At 40.0% G+C, this 12,199-nt stretch overlaps 1 protein-coding gene across 1 annotated transcript; it reads right to left on the bottom strand.

Moving 5' to 3' along the window:
- Positions 1 to 4,095: 4,095 nt before the first annotated feature.
- Positions 4,096 to 9,920, bottom strand: LOC135478042 (uncharacterized). Its single transcript, XM_064758306.1, has 5 exons — positions 9,791 to 9,920; positions 7,595 to 7,700; positions 6,867 to 6,973; positions 5,203 to 5,375; positions 4,096 to 4,371 (listed from the first exon to the last, which is right to left on the bottom strand). Exons 1-5 carry the CDS (start codon positions 9,909 to 9,911, stop codon positions 4,096 to 4,098), a joined length of 783 nt encoding a protein of 260 aa, XP_064614376.1. The 5' UTR covers positions 9,912 to 9,920.
- Positions 9,921 to 12,199: the final 2,279 nt, after the last annotated feature.

The raw sequence follows: 12,199 nt of genomic DNA, 5'->3' as shown, positions 1-12,199 counted from the left end.
TTTCATTTCTTGATTCTTTAGAATTTTTCACTTTTGACTGCTAAGATCTTAAGTCAGGAGGTAGGTCAGGCTGCTAGTGAAGAACGGTGATTTACTCTGCCTACTTTCCTTCTTAACTACAAGACAAGAAATGTTACTAATTTAACTCAATCAGGTGTAAAAAAATACTTTTACACCTATTGGTGGATAAAACGAGTGCCTAGCCTTTGACACGTTACTGATGAACTTTTCCCCCGTGTGACCTAGATATAAACACCATTAATGAACGTTAGCTTGCGCAAAATCCTACACGAGCATCGTCGATTGCTTACTGTTACCAAGGCTTCATCAGCATTGAGATGAGGAGAATCTACAAATTACTTGTCCAAGGCTGGATTTGGACCTGCATTTCATGTGTTTTAGTGATCAGTGGCAAGAACCACTGCACTGCGGCCAATTCACACTGAAAGCTTGGGAGCACCTGCTGGATGTTGCTGCACAACCACATCTTTCTCTGATATCTTGTTGTATGTCACATCAAGAACATCTGGGGTATTTATACCCATCTGGCTTGAAACCTCCGTCATCAATGAGCTGGATTTGAACTCTCGCCTCATGGAAAGACTGACCTACATATAAACACCAGCAAGAACTCTACGAAATGAAAGTAAACTTCAAAGCATAAGTTGGGTGGACAAGATTGGCATTGTTTTATTATAAAATTTGTAAATCTGTACAAATAATATAGTGTGATGGACACAACTGGGTTTTTAATGTATGGTGAATCACATAGGCTACATGAAAATAGTCAATTACAATGTCTGACTCCTGAGTATGACTTAAAGGTGGAGAAAACATTAAAATCACATGAAGTTCAGATGAAAGAGTTTCAAATGTTAGGTAGGTGTATATATATTTATATATAATAATTTTTTCAATTTTCTTTGATCAGAAAAAGACTTTTTAAACAAATTTTTCTATGGTGGGTATTTGGACCATTACTTGGTATATTTTCTCTCAGCATAACAGTATTTTACCTGAGGATGTAACTCATGTTTAATAAACACATTTGTGCTAGAATTTGGTCTTTTCACCTAACAAATGTGTTCAACCTGAACTTTAATCATATTCATATTTTAATATATTCATAAATATTATCATAACTTAGATTAAATGCCATGTTTTCCGATGTAAACAAAAAATTACATTTAAATCATGCATTACATTCTTATTCAGAACGTTATAATACAAAGATGATTTATGTGGTTCCAAACACCCACAATAAAAAAATATTTTCAAATACCCTTTTCTCCCAAAAGAACAAATAAAAAAAATTTAAAGACCATATTGGAATAATAACTTTTCAAGCTCTTTAATTTGATATTTGCAACAGTTTTATTTCTTCTCTCCTTTAAATATAGTTATAGAAATAACTTGTGCCTGATTTGTGTTGAAACAATTTTCTCAACGTGCATGATTTTCCTTCTTTCAATGGCGATATCTCTTGAAAATATTTATTTGTTTGATTGGTGTTTTACACCTTACTCAAAAATATTTCATTTATACAACGACGGCCAGCATTATGGCAGGAAAAAACTGGGCAGAGCCAGGGGAAACCCACAACCATCTGCAGGTTGCTGTCAAACCTTCCCACATATGGCTCTTTTAAGTAACATTGCTTTTAAAGAAGGTTATGTTTTTTAAACAATTTGACAATACATATATACATATCTGAGCTAGTGTTTTTTTGTCTCTCTCATGACGGACCTGTTTATACCTCAGGTGTGCATTTTTCTACCTGAGTACTTTTATATCACTGGTTCTCCAACAAATTACCACAAAACTAAATGTATATTAACAATAAACCATGCGATCACAGTTCACAATCATATGTGACTTTTTTTTTGCCAAAGTCAAAAATTTTCAGATATCAAGATACTGACACCTTTCATGGGCCTTAAATGGGCTATAGACCTACCTAAGATTTTTGGCAAAATATCCATATCTGTTAATCAAATTATATTTTCTCTATTTACCAAGAAAAGCTTGAACTATTGCCTTTTGAGAAAATATCAGACTCCTGCTAAATGCGCTATTTATAGAGTACAAATGATTCTAAAATTTAAAGGGGACCTCTGTGGCTCCGTTGGTTAGCGTGCTAGCGCAGCGTTATTACCCAGGAGTCTCTCACCAATGCGGTCACTGTGAGTTCAAGTCCAGCTCATGTTGGCTTCCTCTCTGGCCGTATGTGGGAAGGTCTGTCAATAACCTGTGGATGGCCGTGGGTTTCCCCAGGGCTGTGCCCGGTTTCCTACCACCATAATGCTGGCCGCCGTCATAAAAGTGAAATATTCTTGAGTACGGCGTAAAACGCCAATCCAATAAATAAATAAATAAAATTTTAAAAAAGGCATTCTTTTGAAAAAGGAACGAAAATTATTAATTACATGGTTACTCAGTGACAAGACACAGAAATGTGAGAGTTGCTGACACCATATATTTCTGTATCCTGCCACTCAGTTACCAAGAAACAAATTTATCCTGCACTAGACCTGAGAAGAGGATTCACTCATCAAACCAGTGCATATCAGACAAGGTATCAGCAAATCGATTCAGTAAAATCATCGTTTTTACAGCCAAACACAGCGAGACAACCTAGTCAACAGGAGCATATGGCATCGGCTGTAGGAGACAGAAATACATACATGTACACTTCCCCAGATGCGACCGTTGCTGTCCAATGAAAAGTGAAGTATTTTGTCTGATGCGGGATAATATAAATTTTATGAGCTTTAGTACCGATTACCGTTTCTTACAGTAACACATGGACAGGTAAGGATGATATTTTGTGAGAGGTAATTACTTGGACTTTTTGTAAAGGATTGGCAAAAATTGATAGATGAATTTGCGCCGAATAATATTTTGCCAAAAATCTGCAGCATAGTCTGTTTATCACCTGATGTATGGCATGCTATCACCAGATGTAGGGCATGCTATCACCAGATGTATGGCATGCTATCACCAGATGTAGGGCATGCTCTCACCAGATGTATGGCATGCTATCACCAGATGTAGGGCATGCTATCACCAGATGTATGGCATGCTCTCACCAGATGTATGGCATGCTATCACCAGATGTAGGGCATGCTATCACCAGATGTATGGCATGCTATCACCAGATGTATGACATGCTATCACCAGATGTATGGCATGCTATCACCAGATGTATGGCATGCTATCACCAGATGTAGGGCATGCTCTCACCAGATGTATGGCATGCTATCACCAGATGTATGGCATGCTATCACCAGATGTATGGCATGCTATCACCAGATGTATGGCATGCTCTCACCAGATGTATGGCATGCTATCACCAGATGTATGGCATGCTATCACCAGATGTATGGCATGCTATCACCAGATGTAGGGCATGCTATCACCAGATGTAGGGCATGCTATCACCAGATGTAGGGCATGCTATCACCAGATGTAGGGCATGCTATCACCAGATGTATGGCATGCTATCACCAGATGTAGGGCATGCTATCATCAGATGTAGGGCATGCTCTCACCAGATGTATGGCATGCTCTCACCAGATGTATGGCATGCTATCACCAGATGTAGGGCATGCTATCACCAGATGTATGGCATGCACTCACAAGATGTATGGCATGCTATCACCAGATGTATGGCATGCTATCACCAGATGTATGGCATGCTATCACCAGATGTATGGCATGCTATCATCAGATGTATGGCATGCTATCACCAGATGTATGGCATGCTATCACCAGATTATGGCATGCTGTCACCAGATGTATGGCATGCTCTCACCAGATGTATGGCATGCTATCACCAGATGTATGACATGCTATCACCAGATGTAGGGCATGCTATCACCAGATGTATGGCATGCTATCACCAGATGTATGGCATGCTATCAACAGATGTAGGGCATGCTATCACCAGATGTATGGCATGCTATCACCAGATGTAGGGCATGCTATCACCAGATTATGGCATGCTGTCACCAGATGTATGGCATGCTCTCACCAGATGTATGGCATGCTCTCACCAGATGTATGGCATGCTATCACCAGATGTAGGGCATGCTATCACCAGATGTAGGGCACCAGCACTGCTGTCTTTCTCACATAGTCCTGGTATATAGGCTGATGTCCCCAGCGTTTCTCAGCAGCTCTCTCCAGTAAGGGAATACCGCTGACCTTTGTCAGGAGAAAGGTCACAAACAAAGGGGAGATAACACTTGCATACTGTAGCCCGCTCATCACGGAGGATGCGCTGAGGTATAAGCCAGTCCAGACGAGGATCTCTCCAAAGTAGTTGGGATGGCGGCTTATGCTCCACAGCCCACTCTGTATGAACTGTCCCTGGACAGACAATATATGCAGCATTGTCGACTTTCTTGATACTTTGGTATTTAACTCCCTTCTCGCAAGAATGTTTCCTTTGTACTAGTACCATTAATGGCTTACTTTGCTTGATTCTTGTTTAACACCATGCAAGATTTTTTCATTTAAGTAAGTAGGAGTTTATCACTTAAAGTAGCAAAATTATGGGCGACAGAAGACTTGGAGTTATTTGCATTAAATTATCATTCTTCTTCTATCAATATTTCAGTCACTATATTTTCGGTTATAATTACTTTGCTACCTTGCACAACACCCCATACCTGTGACACCAGACAGGACACTTAATGCATGTGACATACGGCATAACACCACATGCCTGTGACACCAGGTAGGACATCCCATGCTTGACCGCAAACCCACCATGTCTGTGAGATCAACCATGACACTCCATGCCTAAGACACCAGACATGACACCCCATGTCACTGATACAAGACTGGACACCCAATGCTTATGAAACCAGACCTGACACTCCATGTCTGTGAGATCAACCCTGACACCCGATGCCTATGACACCAGACATATGACACCTCATGCGACTGATACAAGACAGGACACCCCATGAGTGTGATACCAGACATCTGACATGTTAAGCCAGTGACACAAGATGTAAACTTTTCAACCTTAAGATCTCCCCACTCAGTCAAAAGAAACACAAAGCATTATTGTGTATGGCATGCAACACAAAACAAATACATAGTTCCCTTGAGAGGTCCCACTGAAGGGAGATAACTTGTTCTATTTGGAGGTTCCCTGGACGAGTACAATAGACAAGGACATCATTTTCTCACCTTATTTGCTGGGTCGGCCTTAAAACAGGACTTCTGGTAGTCTGCTACAGTTTCTATCAGGAAGCCCAGGGTCCAGATTGCCCAGCCCAGATAGTCGCGTTTACCCAGGGGACGGTCAGATCTCTCAGCGTTAAGGATAAGGGTGGGCAAGAGAGTTATGTACACCCAAACACCTGCAACAACAACAACAGAAAGAGGGGTTATGTCGTATGTACATATGTATCTATGTATGTATATATATATATGTATATATATATATGTGCGGGGTTTAATGTCGTACTTAGCAATTTTTCGGCAACAAGAGGACAGTTCCGACTCTAAAGAAACAAAAAATGCCTGTGCACTGACATACTAAATTGGAATTACATGGATACGGGAAGCTGATGACAGATATTTCTCAGTGAAATTCAGTTTTTCAGCTAAAATACATTTGTACACATATTCGTTATGAGGTGACTTCCACGTAGGCTTAACCCGAATAATCGGTTCGTCTGCAATGTACGTTGTGCATGTACATTCCTTGTTTGGAGTGGCCATGCTTTCAGACAGTGTCTGGAATTTAAAGGTTTGTGAAAGACATCACCTGTTGTAATATTTTCCTTGATTTTATTCATGGGTATATCTAGAGATGTACATGTAGGCCTGCTAGGCACGAGACCGGCACACCTCACTGTCAGTGACTTGACCCCATGCGGCGAGGATTAATTAGCAACCAGAGCTGTTAAGTGCCATGCAGGATAATGAAACAGGCGGGTGGGTGTTTGTTTGGGGGGGGTGGGGGGGGGGGGCTAATCACTCTCTTCTATCATCTTGCTGCCAGCTCAGATCGTGCGAAAGTAACACACAACGACAGTAACTCATTTTATTTATATTGAGTTATTTATAATTTGACTGGTATTATTAAACTTCCTTTTGTCATGTACCTAACAACCCTCCAGGCTTTGAAGTTGTAGGACCAACCAGTGACAGATGCCGAACTATCAAATATGCCCGGTAATGTCATTTTATTTATTTAATTGGTGTTTTACAGAATGCTCAAGAATGTTTCATTTATACGACGGCAGCCCCAGCATTATGGCGGGAGGAAGCCCTCACTGTATACTACCCTTAGCTCTGTAGGGCTGTGCTTACATACACTATCACAGCCCTGTCTTGTTCCATAAGCTTACTCATCTGTACTCGATCCCTGCTATGTGTCCCCCCCCCAAGTATCATCCCTAGTAAAATCCACACGAGCGTGAAACTGGTGGAAACTGGATAAATTCAAACTCCAATTGCCTTGTTTGAACTGGCTGCCATTCAGTGATACATAAACCAACTACCGCTAGATTTGATTTATTTGATTTATTTATTTATTTATTTATTTGATTGGTGTTTTACGCCGTACTCAGAACATTTCACTTATACGACGGCGGCCAGCACTATGGTGGGAGGAAACCGGGTGGAGGCCAGGGGAAAACCCACGACCATCCGCAGGTGGCTGTCAGACCTTCCCATGTACGGCCGGAGAGGAAGCCAACATGAGCTGGACTTGAACTCACAGCGACCGCATTGGGTGAGAGACTCCTGGGTCATTACGCTGCGCTAGCGCTCTAACCGACCCACTAGATTTGAACCTGCAACCTTAAGGGTCAGATAAAAGGGATCAGGCTAGGCTAACCTACCTTGTATCGTCCAGTACAACAGGAATTTGGCTGACTGGTCTCTCACATAGTTGAACCGGCTATCTGACCCATCCTTGAGGATTCGGGAGAATAGATACAAGCCCAGTCTGTGAACAGAAGATTAAAAAAACCCACGAAACTGATGATACGCAATTAAATCCTAGCATAATATACAAGTACTATAAACACCTGGACTTAATTGAGACTGATGATAAACCGTACAGAAGATAGCGTGCATTAACTGAGCAGGCAAAGCCAGACTGAGAAACTCAGATTGCTAATTTTAAGGTTTTATGTACGACACGACTTCATGGGTTGTACCTCAGGTTTCCCGAAATAAACCATGAAAAACATTCCAGACGCAGTCATAAAGTTGCCCCCTACACAGATTTACTTACTTGGCTGTTGCTTAAGGTCTTACTCAAAAATTTTTAAACTATTTGAAAGCATTTTTACAATTTACGGGAGGAGGAAGCTGGAGTGCCTGGAAAAAACCACTACCCTTTGGTGAAGTTACTGATGAACTTTCCTACGCATGTGGTGTACACCGTATGTACTCATAAGTAATGGAAGAAAACAGGTGCTCAGAAAATGTCAGACTGTGCAAGCAGCCCTATAACTGAAAAGGTGGGATAATCTACAAATTCCCTGCCCGAGGCTGGATTTGAACCTGCAGATCATGTGTTCCCACTATCTTATGGAGACGAATTACCAGTTGCATGTATTACCTGACAGCCCATGTCATCACCATTCCAGACTGCACCTTCTGTCTCAGGTGCTGCGTTCTACTCCATTGTAATGTCTGGTAAGCCAGGAGGAAAAATGTACTGGAACCTGTAACCAGAGGCAGTCATTTAACCATAACTATTCTAAATTCTGTTTCCTTACAGGATTAAGTGTTAAGATTACCTACTGGTCCTAATTATAAAGATTATAGCTTGATTAAACATCAGGGTACCGAGAGGGCTTCTAAGAAATGTAATAATAACTTTAAATCCACCAAAAACAATAGATTTACTGCTTAGCGGATCTCCAGCCAGCCGCCCAGTACGGCTCAGCTGGTGACATCGTAGATGGCCAACCCAGGTCTAGCTGGCCAAAAATAACCTGGGAATTTGTAACCAAAATGAAGTCATTTTCAATCTACGCCTACGCAAATATACTGCGGTACAAATCTGAACCCACAGTGGACAATGTTGAAGTTACATATTTATGACACTGACAACTTTGGCTACACTTCAGATCCACAGTTTTCAAAAGCTGAATTTGATCTCCGTCAAAGGCATTTCCAACCACGCTGGCAATATACAGACAAGTAAGCTATAGCTTTATCCCGTGTTACACTCTACATTTTTTGCACATATCTTAAGATTTAATATTTATTTACTATTCTCTCACTCTGTCTGCTTCCTAATAAATATCATTCTATTGCCCCGAGAGATTCTAAATTCACACCTACCTATATGCAATGACAGCTACAGGTACATGTTACTGTTGGCATCCTGAATAGCCCATGCACATTGGGGCATATAGTCGTATACAATATAAATGTATGAAGGTGAATTTCAACATTAGAGAGGTTACTTTTGGGTTTAAGGCCACCGAGTCAAAATCTCAAGAATGCGCAGCATTTAAGAGTTTTGACAAGAATGAAGGTGTTAAAGTCTGGATATTTCAAACCTACGTATGTAAGATGTCAAGCCTTATTGACGTCAGGAATGTTAAAGTGCACTGTACATGTATTATGATGTCATACCTCTGAGCTCAGATTGGAACATCATAAAACAAATATTATTTTTCCATGTCATGGTGTCTAGTTGTAAAATATCAAAAATGTAAAGACAAAAGTGACTTCTATAAAACTGTGTGAAATACCACTTTTATCACTGAAGGAAAATTCCGATGGTTAACCTCTATATATATCAAACAATTAAGCAGACTCAAATTCTTTTATTTGTAGACATCAAGAATATATTTCACTTTATGACAGCAGCCAGCATTATGGTGGGAGGAAACTGGGAAACCCAGACCATCTACAGCCTGCTGGAGGACAGAGGAAGACAGCTCGAGCTGGACTCCTGCGTCACTGCACAGTACTATACTAGCATGCTAACCACTGGGCCACAGCGGGTGCAACAAGAATAAGGAAAGTGTTCCTTTGGCACATATACATGTTAAGTTGTTATCACCCCCTTGTTAACTGTAGTGCAGACTGCATCTATGATCTGTGCACGTATGCCTACTTACAATGCACCTACTTTCACTTTGGCTCACCACAGTACAAATTATATACTTGCTATAACTAAAAAATGATAAAAACGATAAAAATGAATAAAAATGATAAAAAGTCTGAGTGGATAGTGACAGAAATGACTCAGGTGGGAGGGGGTGGGTGGATAATGGGTGTACCTCATTTTTTGTGGCCAAGTGGGAGGTGTGAAGCGTACAATTGCTGACACCCCCACTGTCTATAGAAATTTTGGCGAGAAAAATGTTCAGAACAAGAAAACATAGGCACGCCTAAACGCCAAGCGCTCGATTTTATCATGGGGCATGCCCAATAAATAATTTGTTTATAAACCTCAGTACGTTCTCCTTGCTGACCTAGTTAAGGGGAGATAATCAATACCACGTGTACCCTGGATTAAGCGGGTGAGTGCACCAGGATGCGCCAAGAAAGACTGATTTGTGAATTTCATCTTGCCACTTCATAGTATCCACACGCATATTCGTTTTTATGAGTCCATTCACTCACCTACAATATGCACTCTCGTTGTCTACTGCCACTGAGACACAGATCAACATTTATGCGTGCCGAGTCCGGTGTAAAACAACAACAACATCATGGACACGCGATTTCGTAACGCTTTCCCCCGTTGCAGGTAAATGCAGCTTTACAGCTGATCAGAGAGTAGTCAACTAACCTGCCAAGTCATAGAACTTCTCTGTCTTGAGGGCAGCGGCCACAACCCAACACCCCCACTGTATGCCAAAGTCCAGTGCAGCTGCCTTAGAAAAACTACTGCCCATGATTGAAAATGACATACTTTTTGTATAACCTGTGCAGCCGATTGATTCGTACCTTGTGTCTGTAGTCAATTGTATATGTTAAGAAATGTACCCGTCAGAGAAGCGTACCGGGGTCACATCATACCATTATAGTGTCAGACTCTGGGCCGATGTCAATTTCTGTGGACAGCTTTCATAACAGAAGAAAATAAGGCAAACATTGGCGAAAATGGCGAAAGTCATATATACACAGCATTTCATAAACATAGTGTGGTTTGGAACATGGAGGCTGTTAAATATTTTACATGTAAGACTGCTGAAGAAGTTACTTTGCTTGGAATGATCCTGTCATAATTACAATGACTGGATAAAATAAAATGGCCTGACACAGGCTGAAACAAAGTGCAGTTTACCCATGCAATTAAAGACTGCAATTGCAGATAGTTACCAACCTGTACCTAAGCCAAGCATTCACGTGCTGCAGCCGTTACAGTGTATAATTTGAGGGTGCTTTCCATATTTCTGTATGTATGTAAATATATAGTGCCTGTATGGTTGGTCTGTTGGAGGTCTTGGTTTACATGTAGGTATGCTGTGTGTAGCCATAATTGGCTGCAACAATTCATCTATCAGTTGTTGTTTACTGTCTGACAGGTCCAAAGATCTTTATCCTCATAGCCAATTAGGAATAGCTTAGCACAGCTCAGCTCAGCTCATAGGCTTCACCAATCTGGGTTGTTGATTTAAAATGTTGTTGTGAAACCAAAGACAAAACTTGAAAATGATCCAATTGTGGAAAATGTGGACTGTCTGAGGAATTATTTTTGAGCTAGACACAGAATCATTTCTAATTGGCTGGTGTGAGAGATCAATAGGCAAGTCCAGGCTTTGTCCAGTCTTAAGTTGGATTTTAGGAATGGCAGATTCAAGTGCACAGATTCAAAGTGAAAAGGATTAACCCAAGAAAATGTCCACTGTCAGCCAAGACCTTTAAAACATTCAAGACTTCTATTTACGTATTGGAATGCCATTTAAAACAAGATAAAAAACTTCAATAGTAGACAAAATAAAAAGATGAATGTTCAGTTTTATATTAATGCCATTTATGGATTTTTTTAGTGTTGGGTCACCCAGAAAAATTGGTGTTTTTGTTTCTTTTTTTCTTTTGTATTTTTGCCTTTAAATTGTACTAGTAATTTCTGGGGATTTTTGTGTGTCAGTCAAAGGCCAATGGTTTGATTGACCCGGGAAAAGCGGTTTCTTTCAGCCGAATAATATCCCATGACTACACCTTATAACTTCTTCTTGTCACATAACTCAAAAATGATTATCCTTTTCACACATACATACACACATATATACATGTATACATACATTTACATATATACATACATACATACATACATACATACATACATACATACATACATACATACATCTGGCTTTCTCTCCGGCCGTATGTGGGAAGGTCTATCAGCTACCTGCGGATGGTCGTGGGTTTCCCCCGGGTTCTGCCCGGTTTCCACCCACCATAATGCTGGCCGCCGTCGTATAAGTGAAATATTCTTGAGTACAGCGTAAAACACCATTCAAAAAAAAAACAAAAAAAAACATACATACATGCACACATATATACATACATACACACAGATACACACACATACATATATACATCCATACACACATACATACACACACATACATACATACATACATACATACATACACACACACACACATACACATACATATATACATACATACATACACACATACATACATACATACATACACACACACACACACACATACATACATACGTACATACATACATATATACATACATACACACTTACATACATATACATACATACATACACACACATACATACACATATATACATACATACATACATACATACATACACACATATACATACATACACACATACATACATACATACACACACACATACATACACACATACATACATACACACATACATATACACATATATACATACATACACACACATACATACATATATACACACATACACACACACATACATACACACACATACATACATACATACATACACACACACATACATATATACATACACACATACATATATACATACACACATACATATATACATACACACATACGTACACAAATACATATATACATACACACGTACATACACAAACACACACACACATACATACATACACATACACACATACATATATACATACATACACACACACATACATACACACATACATACACAAATACATATATACACTTACGTACGTAC

Source organism: Liolophura sinensis, chromosome 11 (assembly GCF_032854445.1).
Source record: "Liolophura sinensis isolate JHLJ2023 chromosome 11, CUHK_Ljap_v2, whole genome shotgun sequence".
Taxonomy (NCBI): domain Eukaryota; kingdom Metazoa; phylum Mollusca; class Polyplacophora; order Chitonida; family Chitonidae; genus Liolophura; species Liolophura sinensis.
The sequence above is the reverse complement of the archived record's forward strand: the minus strand, read 5'-3'. Positions and strand labels throughout refer to the sequence as shown.

Bases quoted from the DNA above. Each gene is read 5' to 3' on its own strand.
- LOC135478042 (XM_064758306.1), bottom strand. From the start codon at position 9,911: ATGTCATTTTCAATCATGGGCAGTAGTTTTTCTAAGGCAGCTGCACTG. The intron at 7,701-9,790 runs GTTAGTTGACTA...CTCTGGTTACAG, and splicing joins GAAGTTCTATGACTTGGCAG to GTTCCAGTACATTTTTCCTC. The intron at 6,974-7,594 runs GTAATACATGCA...TTCTGTTCACAG, and splicing joins GTGATGACATGGGCTGTCAG to ACTGGGCTTGTATCTATTCT.